Here is a 12,590-nt window from a genome sequence, read left to right as displayed (position 1 = left end):
TGAAGTCTGCAATTCCACAGATAGCCATAACACAAGCCATTAAGGATGGCTTTTTACATCACAGTCAGCATCATCATTAACAAGAGAGATATTTGAGAAGCTTAAAAACAGCTTTCCCTGCTAGAAATGCATGCAGGTGGCACAGAGCTGGGAATTTCAAAGTAATACCAGTTGTTATGACAATATTCCTTGGGCAGAAACAGCACATAAAGGCTGTCCATAGGATAACCTATATTAGGACAAAGTACAAATTGCTGTAAGAACACAAGCTGAAGCTAGGGGAGTTCATAACTCCTTCAGAAGTCAAGGTGGCAAAGATACTTGGAGAATAGACAGGAGTGACATTGCAGGGTACTAGTCAGATTCAGATGTCTCGTGTGTCTGAATACCATGATATTACCTCAGAGATTTCAGCAAACTGAGCATTGGCTTGGCAGCATTTCTCTGCTGTCTCCATAGCAACTTCATAGTTATCCACAAAGGCCCGGTACACTCCCAGCTGGCTAGCCTGCAGGAAGCAAAACAAAATAAAATAAAATAAACGCTGGGGAAGAAGACAGTTTGGGATGGCCAGCCTTGGCATCTAATGATCAGGTCATGTTCCTTCACAACAAAGAATTGCAGGGAATGCTGATCAGGCCCAGAAAGACAGCTCTGACCTGTGAGCTTTGCTTAACCAAGGCAGATGTCCCATGCATCCATCTCCATCTACCCTGAACAAGTTCACTTACTGGGCTGTGAGGATGACACACCCTTATTACTGCCATCTATTTTTCCCTTCTGAACTGCCAGATTAGTATCTATTAATCTTTTTGCTCATTGATGCAACTGGAACTGCTGGCTGTTTGCCACAAAACATGAATCAGACAGGAATGATTCAGCCCAACAGCACAAATGTGACCACAGTAAGCTACTTGTTGGCTTTTGTACGCATGCTGGTCACACTAAAACAAACCCAGATATTAACCTATATCTGCATCAGTAAACGTTGTAAAGGGCAGCAGAGTGCTGAAAATACAGAAGAGAGCCAGAGCATGATCTGTTTGAAAGGCAGTGACTGCAGCACTTAGGTGACAGAGAATGACAGTTCAAGCAGAAGGAATACACCATTGGTCTGGCTGAAGACACAGCAGGCCTCAGCGTCTAGTAATAAACAAACCACTGTCATCACTGAGCCCTAGCACTAATTCTGTTTGCTGACTTCTTTTTATTAATTGCAGCGATATTCATGCCAGAGAACATAAGATCCAGCTCAGGAAACCCCTGGGTAGTTTCCAAGCTTGTCTGAATTGCAGAACAGCTTTTACGCTGCAGAGCTCCACAGGCTGTGCTGTGAACACCTCAGCAGCTTGAATGTGCTTGCAGAAGTGTGGTCAGTTCTGAGCCAACAGGTGGAGTGCTGAAAAAAAGGCTTCTTTTTAATGAAGTTGTGTTTTTGTTTTTCCAAAAAAAGCTTACACTTATGATTTCTGCACCTTCCCTGCCACCTCTGCCCCACAGAGGCACCAGGCAGAGCAGTAGGTGCTCTTTTCCTCTCCTCCTCTGTCATAACCATTGTGTTTCCCATTCTCTAGAAGCTTTGTGCAAGAAATGATGGAAGAGAAAAAGGCACTCCCCAAAGAACATTCCCTGCACAGATTTCTTTAGCTAATGGAGGCTACAGAAGTGAGCTATTTTCTATGGCGCATTTTACTAAAAGATTAGGAACCAGCCTCAACCCTCACACAAAATAACATTGTTATGGCTGAGGCTGGAGGAAACTGTGCTCACTTATGCCAGGGGTGATCTGGCCCCTGGAAGTGTGGAGATAATTAAATCTGTAGCTGCCACTGGGGCACAATTCCCTGAAGATGCTGTCAGAATTATCGTTCATATGCAGGGTTTATGACGTTTAGATTTGGATGATGCCAGCTAACTTGGCAGAACTTTGGAGTTTCTCCATTACTGTGTGGCTCTTCCATTTCCTACTACTCCTTAACAATCTTCCTAAGATTTCATTTTCCTTCTCTACACTTGCTGTCATTAAAATATCTATTCAATTAAAATCTGATCATCCAATCAAAGCAATGATGCTCACACTAGACATTAATGCTGGTTTAAGTTTTCCCTTTTTTGATTAAGAAGAAGGCAATGAAAACTAAATAAGCTTTGGTAAAAATAACTGGCTTTTGGTTAAAAAAAAATTCCATTCCTGAAAACTATTAGTGATAATATTTGCTAAATATTTTTTTATTTCTAAAAAAAAAGTTCTGAAGTGTTTCCTTTTAGTTATAAAATTTTACAAAATATTCCTCAAACACAAGAAACATATTTCACTCCCACATGCCTGATGGCTTTTGTTGTTTTTATTTTTTTTCCTCCCTCTCTTTTCCTTAGTTTCAACAGAGAAACTTGCCCAGTGCCAAGACCTGAGGCAATGGGCACAAACTGAAACACAAAAGGTTCTGTATGAACATCAGGAAGCACTTCTTTACTGTGCAGGTGACAGAGCACTGGCACAGGTTGCCCAGAGAGGTCATACAGCCTCCCTCCTTGCAGATCTTCTAAGGTCACCTGAACATGGTCCTGGGCAACCTGCTCTAGGCAGCCCTGCTTGAGCAGGGAAGTGGGAACAGATGAGCTCCAGAGGTCCCTTCCAACCTCAACCATTCTGTGAAAGAGGTGGAACAACAATCACTAACATTGCAAATCTATTGTACTTTTTACCAGACCACATGAAATTCTAGTATTCCTTGCATGCACCATCTATAACTTTAGTCTACGGTGCTTTGCTTTGCAAGATATTAATGCCCCCAGATATCACAGAATAACAGCAAGGATTCTAGTGCTTATCATTAGATTGCATGACATGACCACAACTAGACAGTCTACTCCCGAAGATTTGATGTACAACCTGTATAGATGTCTTCTTATGCCTGATATTCTTGCAATTTCTCTCATGTAGCTGCTTCTCACTGCCTGCCAAAAATGACTAAGTTTATCTCATCCAGCTAGGGGTTCATGATTCCCACTGATACTGTACCAAACCATCAGAAACTGAAATTGCTGAAAGCTTCCTGCACTAGGGCGATTTGTTTCTTTGCTTCCGATACTAACCCAACAAAATCATCGGGTTACATATGCACAAGAATCAAGGGAACACAAAAATACAGTGCTATAGAAGGGCCTGTGATCACCGTCAGCAAGAAGCGGTCTTAAACAAAGGCCTAAAAAGCTGCACAGTGAGTCAAAGCTTGCTTGACAGCCAGCAGTGGTAAAGAATATATTCAGCTCTTCTTCGATTAACGCTATGTTCATTATTGCACTACACTTTCAATGCAGTGAGAGGTTTCCACTTTCAGCAACCTTCTATACCTTTGCTTCAGCAACCAGCAGCAGGTGGCTTTGTCTTCTTAAACCAGTTGCTCAAATTTCAAATTGCATATGCAGAGCTACTCACCAAGGCACCAACTCAATCCCTGCTGGCTAAAACATGCTGCCAGTGAAAAGTAGGCTCCTGTATTTTCATCAAGATGCTGGTGTGCATAGGAAACATCATCTTCCTGGCCTTCCTCCCCCGCTCCATAGGCAATGGCGTTGGTACTGGGCTACACAGCTGCTAACAATTGAGTGACCTTGGTAAAGTGTACTCCCCATCCAATAAACCCCTCACTGGAATGTAACTCCTACCCTGAGAATCAGAAGCACCTCAGGAATGCAGAGATTCCTTTCTTTTCTAAAAGGCAAAAAACAGCCCCTTTAATCCTTTGCTCTCTGCACATGCTAGGGGAAAGGCTGAAGGGGCCAAAGGAATTTCCTAGAACATAAACAATTTTTCATCTGACTCAGAAACTCAGCATTTTTCATTCAGCCACAGGAATATAGTTGATATGACTTTGTCCTGTTCTGCACTCAGAGAATTTTGCTGTAGTTGTTTGAAGGAGTCTTAGTAGCAGGTTGAATGGATCAGCAGAGCAGCAAGGGGAATCTCAAAAAGTGGGGTGGTAGAAATGCAAAGCTGAAGGTGACAACCATAAAAACAGAGAAATTCAGTACAAGATGGAGGAAAGCACCACAGAGAGAATGAAGTATGTGCGAGGGAGCTCAGCAACAAGGAGAAACACTTATCTTTCAGTGTTAAAAAGTAGGGATTTTTAAACACTGCCATTGTCCCATCTTCCTCTAAATGGCTTGATGACACTGCGGACACCCTGGAGATTCAACATTTCTCTAAAACTGTATTCGTATTAGTAGCACAGCTTGTTGGAGCCTTTAATTAACAGCAATGAAAGAGCCACTTTAGCTGTAGGCCTTTCACTGCAGTGAGGCAAAGCTATAAGCCTGTCATCTACTCCAGCTATGGGCTTTCATCCCTGTAGTCTATGCAAAGTCACTAGAAGGAATTAGAGCAGCACCTGTTAGATGAATAAGAGATAAGAGAAGCTTTGGCGATGGCAGCTAACTCACCAGCTTTTGGAAGAGGTCTCCTACGCGTTGCTGGTGACTCCACTGCTGCACTCGGGGAAAGAGCCCATCATAGAATTCTTTGTGGATCTCATAGAGCTCAGGCACTTTGAAGAATATTGTCTCAATCTGCTGACTAGTCAGCACAGGCTGAGATGTGGTGGCAGCTGCTTTCAAAGGCTTCATAGGCTGAAATGAGGAATGAAGGAAATCATTACCATACAAACCAAGCACATCCACCCTTACCACATTACAACACATCCTTCCAAAGAGCTGTCCTGTTAATAAGTGATATTTGCATTCATATAACTCCTGAAAGCTTGACATTAACAAACCCTCTCATGGTGATCAGCCACCCCTGGTATATGGATTTCCCCAGGATGTTTGAAGGTGATTAAAATCCCTTTGCACTCAGTTTCCTCAATCTCTGTTCAGCTGTAGAACACTGTGTCTAATAGTTAGCACTGAATACTGGAAGACGGGGCCCCTGTACACTAGCACACTAATAACTCCCTGGTTGTGCCATATTCAATCCTCTCCTTAAGCTTCTCTTTCTTTACTGGAGAAGAAGGGTAACAGGAACCTTTTACACTGAGCAACCAATAAGCCAAGGTACCTGAAGTTCTGGGAAACTCTAGAAAGAAGCAGCAGTGAAAAGGCAAGTACCAGTGTTTGAAATGGTGTCTGCCACCAGTGCTTACCAGCAGCAGAGCCTCCAGGTGGCTCAGGTAGGTTTCCTCACTGGCCAGGATTCCTGACAGGACCCATTTTCTCATCTCCAGGCCTTTCTCCAGATCTGGCTCACTCTACAAAGAAGTTGTTAAAAGGGAAAAAAAAAAATAGGAAAAAAAAAAAATGAGGATGGGGAGAAGGTATAATTCAGTTGACCACAGCATACTCAGTTATTTGATTTACTTAACAGACTAATGAAAAACAACCAAAAGAAAACACCTGTGCTAATTGTCTAGTTTCTAGAAATATACATCAATAAAAACATCAAGGAAATTTTTTTATTTACCAGAAACTGATGCCACTTAGATTGTTTATAGGTGTTAGCTTTAGTCATCCAAATTTGGTGCCTCAGCTAGTTGCCTGGGATTCTTCACATAATTTAAAACTTAAAATTTCAAAACTCAAAATTTATCTTTGTAAACAAATTTTAGGGTCCCTTGGTTCTGTGCAGTTCACTCCCTCCTCCCCTGAGAGTTGTCTATGATCGTATTCCAAAGCCATGTGTTTCTCTATGCAGACAGGATCACCTCCCCTGTATCTACACAGATGCGCATGAATATAGAGCAGTTACAGGCTGACACTGCTGTTAAGATGGCTGTTCTTTCTCCCACTCTCTACTATTCACCAAGTTATTTTTCAGTGCCAGCATGTATAATGTCTATTTTTAGTTAGAAGATGGAATAATCAGCAGTGCTTGGAATGCACATGCTGATTTTCTTATCAGGATTCCACGAAGCTGTTCTTAACCAAAACAATTGAAGAAGGAGAGAGAAGAAATAAATATGTGCATGAGCAAATGTACACACCAAAGGAAGATTATTACTTCTCTTAACACTCAATGTTAATCTCTTCTTTCACATTTCAACTATCCTTCTCCAAACCGCTACCTGAAAAATGTTTAACCTGATAAAATGAAATTGAGTATTTCCACAAACTCTGAAAATAAATTGGCCAAACAGTGAAGGTTATAAATAACAAGAACATATTCCCCCCGACACTTCTACAGAACATTATTTCAATTTCTTGTTATTTCTGCCATTCATAGAAATGGCTTTTTACAATTTTTGCACCATTATTATGTTGTTAAATATCTCCAAGAGTAGAGTCAGTAGTTAGATCTGCAAAAGTAAATACTTTTCAAGGGTTTTGGGTAGGTTGTTTGGGGCGCCGTCCTACTCCTGTTAATATCCAGAGGAATCTTTGGCTATTGATTTTAGCAGCAGGGGGATTAGGAAACATAACAGCTTGTTCCACTCTACTGGCTGAACATAAAGCCCTTCTATAGCTGATTTTAAAAATCTCCATTTAATTTAGGGTCCTATGCTTTGAACTCTGCAAATGTATAGATGAGGTTCACTATGGAGAGAAGGTACCGTGGCTCTAGGTAAGCTTACAGCAGCCATCACACTGAATGTGACTTTGAGCCCACGCACCACACTAAGAACGAAACATATCCTCACGCTCCCAGATATTTTTGGATTCAATCTCATCAGTAACAACCCTGACTTTCAAACGCTTTCGTTAGATTTCACAAGCTATTTTCTAGGCTAAAAGACTTCGCAGCAGCTCCTTTATAAAAATTTTGTGAGGTGCCAAATAACACCAACACCTCCTAAGTGAAAGTGGCAGACAGAAGCTGTTCTAAGGAAATGAATAAGATTTACATGTATGTCAGGTGCTACATGGAAAGAAGAACTTGTCTTTGCATCCTGCCTTTCAGAGAGGTTCAGTAAGAGCCACAGCACCTTTTAAAATCTTGAAAGGGCATCTCAAAGGAGCTACGAATTTGTAATTCAGCAGGCAAATTCAGAAGATTTAAGAAAAACACCAGTGACAAGCTACACGGTAAAAGGAACACTGCAACAGATTCTGTGCATTATGGAGCACTTGTTACAGCTCAGTCAGAAATCTGCAACAATATTTTGACCATTCCTTTTCATTTCTATAACCATACTGCCTGGATGTCCACCCCCAGGCTGGGCATGGTGCACACAGGTAATCAAGAAAGACAGCACCAAGACGTCTAACAATTTCTTCCATTTAATGGGGCAAGCACTCAGCTGTCTCTGTGGAACTCCCAGGAGCTCTGATGCAAGAAAAACTCAAATCTCTTGGCTTCCAAAGATTTCTTACAACATTTACAAAAGAAAAACGCAGCTTCACAAAGAAGCATTGAAAAAAACAAACAGTGCTCCAAAGTCCCCACTGCTGCGGTTGAGGTAAGCGGTCAATATTGACACAGCACTATGATTACGTCTAGCAGGTTCTCTTGGAGGAGGTGAGGGTTTAAAAACCAGCTGGGTATGTTTGTAACATCTGTAAAGAGCAGCACATGATGACGAGTCGTTTAAATGATTCAAACTTCCCCATCGCAACTGTGACACAACAGTTTTCATTATAGTACTGAGAACAGCTTTCCTCTTCACAAATAAAAGCTTTAATTTATAAGCCAGTTCTTGCTGGGCATCGTCAGCTGACAGAGACAGCATTTTCTGTCTGAATGTTAATTTCCTCTCTTAAAGAGATTTGCTTTCAGGGAGACAAACATCTCCCAGGACACACTACAGACCTTCCTTCCTGGCCATTACCACAAGGTCACATTGAGAAGTCCACAGTGTTGTCCTAATCCTTTTTATAGGAGCATTTTCCAAGTGCAATGCTTGCAAAACTGTAGCCTCAGCGCCAGCCAGCCAGAGCAGGGCCTGGCTGCTTTAAGATATAGGGCAGCAGTTGCTGAAGAAACCCTCTGGGGAGTTTTTTCAACAATCACAGAGCACACTGCAAGATTTCCAAAGCAATACCTCCAATTTACATATGGATTCCTCAATGTGGAAAGATGATCTCCTGCTGCTCCTGCTGCGTCAGGGATCAATATGCTACCATGCTGCTGCTGTCTCCATTGTGCTGCCACGCTGCATCTCCTCCTGAGAACCAGTGCCCTGACATGGGTTTCCTGCTGAGGAAGGCCTTTTCTGACAATGTCATCTGGGGCTGCGCTAGGCAGCAGTTCTTGCTGCTAGACGAACTCCTGGAGACCAGTCCCTGTTCTTCCTCAGCCTCAGGGTGCTTTTTAAGTCATGCTTGTTATGAAACTCACTCCAGGACTGAGAAATTCACTGGGAGCTGGTGCCAAAACCAGGAATATGAGAAACAAATTTATTATACGATATTACAACATTTCTCACTTACAGAATTGGGAACAGGCTCACCTGCACACCCAAAACAAGTCATTAGCAGGCAAAGATACTGTGATACTGTCCTTCCACTCTCCCCTTAAAGCACACAAAAACATGATACAGCCAGTGCCAAGGGTATTTTCTGCTTTGGCCATATTTGACAAAAAAAGGGAACAAAGAACAACCCCGCAACCACAAAGCCCCACTGACTGCTCCATTCTGCACTCCAGGCATTTGAAAGAGGGAACATCCTGGGCCTAGGAACCAAGCTCCCCAGACACACACGGTGTCAGGGAGACCTGCCAAAGCTGGACACTCTCTTCCCTTACCCTGGCAGGAAGGAAGCAGTATGAAATCTTTGAGCTGTTTGTGGCAAGGAGAGGAGCTGCTACCATATCCACCGCACCACATTAGTTAGGGGAAAATACACCTATTAACCTGCTGGGATGTTCCCAGCAGGATGTGGGAGAAGCCCACATTGGCAAACTCCAACCGCTCAGCAGGGAACGCCAGGTGGTCAGCAGTCCATCCATCCCAAGCTTCCTACCTGGCTTGGTCAGCGTGTTCTGCACCTGTACAAGTCTGACTAGTATTTCATGTTCCGACTCTGTCCCTACCTCTTTGACGCAAGCATCTGTTTCTAGCCTTTCCTCATTGACCTTCCATCTTTTGACTGCCTCTCTACCCACATGTTTATGTTTATTAGGAATAAATCTGTCTTACAAGACTACCTTGGGGCAGCAAACAGCATTCCTGTCTGTGTGCCATGGCAGCTGTGAGGACCTAACAACCAGCTGGTTCTGAAAAAGAAAGCTAGAAATCAGTGCTTTGCTCCCACCCCTCACGAATTACATTTAAAAAGGTAAAAAGAGAGGTAAAATAAAAGGAAGGCGGAATACAGTAATAAAGGAAATTGCATGGATATCCCATGCCTACAGTGTTATGCTGTTTTGTTCTCAACTGGGTGGTGCTTCTTAGTATTCCAAGGATTTAAAAACCAAAAGACTTAGTCACAGTCATAAATGCAATCTTGCAACCTGAATCAAGGCCAGTCAGAGTGGATAGAAGCACTGAAGATATTAGAAAGTGTGCATATACTGGCCTCAAGCCATGGCTGTTATGAACATGTTTACAGCTTGTCAACCTAAGTACTTTTGTTTACTAACCAGGTTGGCATTGCATGTTGAATTCAATTACTGTGAGCCTGCAATTCACCAGCTCCAAGGATTAGACAATGTCAGCTCTTCCCAAGTCTGTTTAAAGAACTCAGGGCTTTCTGGCTGTTGTTTAAAATAACAGCAAGAATTGTTTTATTGCAAATGTTAGAAAAACACAGATTAAGAATCTCGAAACCACAATGTGTAAGATTTTGCAAAGTGGTTGCTGCTGGAACAGCTCTGTAAAGAGAAGCAGTGTTTCAAAGTGGGCGTATAAAAGGCACTTTAACTCTCAGACCTTCTTTTGGTACAGTGTGTTCATATGCTGAGCAATGAATGTGTTCAAAGGAGAGGTTTCCTGTAAGGACAGCTCAGAATCTCATAGAGAACACGACAGACTATGAAAGAGAAAAAAACATTTTAATTTTTAAAGTGTAAATATCTTTGAAAGCTTCCACTAAACAGCTGGAGGTGTCTCATTGTCTAGGTGATATTAAACAGGGCAAATTCTGCAACCGAGCCATATCATGCTCTGTGCAGGGAGGGGAAGGAGCAGGGAGAGGAGCCAACATTATTTATAACATCAGTACTGGTGTGCCAACTCTCCTCAGGAAGGGCTGTACATCCAGGCAGAAATCTTAAGCAGCACAGAGTTGGAGAAGAAAAAGGAAAAGTTGCATCTGTTGGGGGCGGTGAGAAAAAAATAGCAGTAAATAAAGAAAAAAATAAATACAAGCAAATACAGAGAGGAAGAAAAGAGAAGGATTCGGAAATGCTGGAGATGGGAGGAGAAGCCAGCAGCAGCAGTAGTAAGCAGAGCTGTGAGAGAAGTAATCCCATTTATTGATTTAGCTTCAGAGGTCAACTTTTCTCCCCAGGTCTGTCAGGACCCAACCCCAGTAGGATAAGCAGTGCATATCCCTCCTGTTTTGCAAGGAAAATAGTCAGATGATGATGAGTTTGACTGCTTTGCTCCAGACTTGTCCCCATAGGAAGCTTACACAGACCCTTAGGCAGTCATGCCAGATTTCATTCCTCTCCGTGCTCTGCGGAGCCTCAGTTCCCTTCCAGCCTGCTAGACCCAAGCATTAAACAACAGAGCAGATGACAACAAAAGGTACACCCTACAGATTTATTTATTTTTTAATTAAAGCAGCACTTAACATCTCAAAGCATTCAGAGGAGTGGCATTTTATTTTTGTTGGAGCACTTAAAATCCTGACAAAAAAAAGAAGTCATCATCAAGGTGCCAAAGTCATCATCAAGGTGCCAAGGACATTCTTATTGGTTAAAAGCCACACAACAGATTTCTAGACATGTCCAAGACAGGCACACAAAGAACACTAAAAAGGTTCCTTCCATGAGCAAATGGATAGAAGGAATGGTGCTTACTAGGAGGCAACAAGCCAGAGATGGCAGAGTCCTGGGTTATGTTTAAGGGAGCCAGTAGGGCAGCATTGCCTGCAAGTTTAAATAATGCTTTGAGTTCCCCCACAGTCACAGCTTTGAAAGACAGCTAGAGACAGCTAGAAGACTGGAGACTTTGGTGTCACTAGAAAGGCAAGGAAGGAGAAGGCAAGTCACTGACTGCCTGACTGAACCGATGACTGTAAGCAGGTGGAATTTAGAACTACCAAGCGCTGTTATCCTGGAGCTAAAATGCAGATTCCCCGCCCTGGGACGAAGCTAGGAGAAGAGTCCACAACCTGTTGTGCTGCAGTCCTGCTTCCCAGATGGCTGCCAGGCAGTGGGAACAGGAGAATCTAGGCTGAGGACTGGCAATAACTGCCAGTGCTGTGCCAACCAGTGGACTGCACAGCAGAAAAGGGAAAAAAAAAATATCTACCTGGAAATCTCTAAGTATTGGCCAACTTCCCTTCCAAATAGAATATAAAGTAGGAATTAGTTGCTCAGAGGTGATGTATACAAAAATTGGAGAGATCCATTCTGGGAAGAAAAAAATCATCTCAATCTCTAGATTAATCTCTCTCATTTCCTGGTGGTGTGGGTGGGGGTACGGAACCAGCCTTTCCACAGGCTGTCCTGCTCCCATCTCCACAGAGCCCAACACCCTCGACCCACACATCTCTGGGCCTGGCTTTGTTAGCAAGCAGATCTTGAAAGGCTTTCTCATCTTGACCCTTCCCATCACTCTAATCTCTCCCCACATGAGTAATAGCGACAGGACTATCATGACTGGAGCTTCCCATTCCCTCTAAATGTCTTTAGCCTCAAAGCAACAAGCCACTCACTCCAAAGCTCTTGGCAGTAATTCTCCTCTAGTGAAGGGTGTCAGTCACTAACACTGCCAGCTGTCCCAATGCTTTCCCCTGCCCCTGGAACAAGCTCTCCCTCTATCCTCTAACTCTATCCAAGGATCTTCTCTACTTTTTCCCCTAACTATATGAGGAGGGCAGAAAGATTCTTGTTCTTTCTGCTCTAAGGGATGGAATTAATACTACCTGTTACAAACACTGTCTGGCACCTCCTGAAGCTACCAGTTCTGTCTTATTTGGCAAACGTTCAGGTTGACGTTTTCCAAAACAGTTTCCAGAATTTTGGGGAATTTCAATAACAACAGTTCAACTGTTACAAAAAGCAAGGTTCAGGAAAACTAAATAACTTCTCAAGTTTGATAAACAAACAACTTACCCTTATACATTAATGGAACCTATTTCTCCCTTTTCCTCTTGTCTCTGTAGGCTTGCTTCAGAGCAACAGTTTGGCAGAAGCATTGGCTTTATGCCAGGACATGCTTCAGCAGCTCAGCATGAGATTCTGGAAGAGCCAGAAGAGGGGGTACAGCCTAGATTGCTCAATGCAAACATTTGTTAAGGCCTCCTTACCACAAAAACGATGAGTTGGGATGTTAAGATACACATTAAAAACGCCCAGGCTGTTTATGTCCTCTCCAGATCAAAGAGGAAACAGGCTGGTGCACCTCTTTCCACCCTCCCTGGATAGCAGATGTTTGTATGACAGAAACAAAGCAGGTAGAATATAAATACATAAGAAGTGGCTGAAATCCTACAGTTTGGAGGCAGACCAGCCACTGTCTTGTAGTCTGCTTAGACGGTACAGG

At 42.8% G+C, this 12,590-nt stretch overlaps 1 protein-coding gene across 2 annotated transcripts in view; it reads right to left on the bottom strand.

Moving 5' to 3' along the window:
• BCR (BCR activator of RhoGEF and GTPase) overlaps window positions 1-12,590 on the bottom strand; it is a 96,136-nt gene that overhangs the window by 32,662 nt on the left and 50,884 nt on the right. For both annotated transcript variants that reach the window (XM_032199226.1, XM_032199225.1), the window contains 3 exons: window positions 5,145-5,249; window positions 4,447-4,632; window positions 401-508 (listed from right to left, as the gene is read on the bottom strand). In XM_032199226.1, coding sequence (XP_032055117.1) covers window positions 401-508; window positions 4,447-4,632; window positions 5,145-5,249 — 399 coding nt within the window. The remainder of the gene's footprint in view (window positions 1-400; window positions 509-4,446; window positions 4,633-5,144; window positions 5,250-12,590) is intronic.

This window comes from Aythya fuligula, chromosome 17, assembly GCF_009819795.1.
Source record: "Aythya fuligula isolate bAytFul2 chromosome 17, bAytFul2.pri, whole genome shotgun sequence".
Taxonomy (NCBI): domain Eukaryota; kingdom Metazoa; phylum Chordata; class Aves; order Anseriformes; family Anatidae; genus Aythya; species Aythya fuligula.
This window is presented reverse-complemented; position numbering and strand designations above follow the sequence as displayed.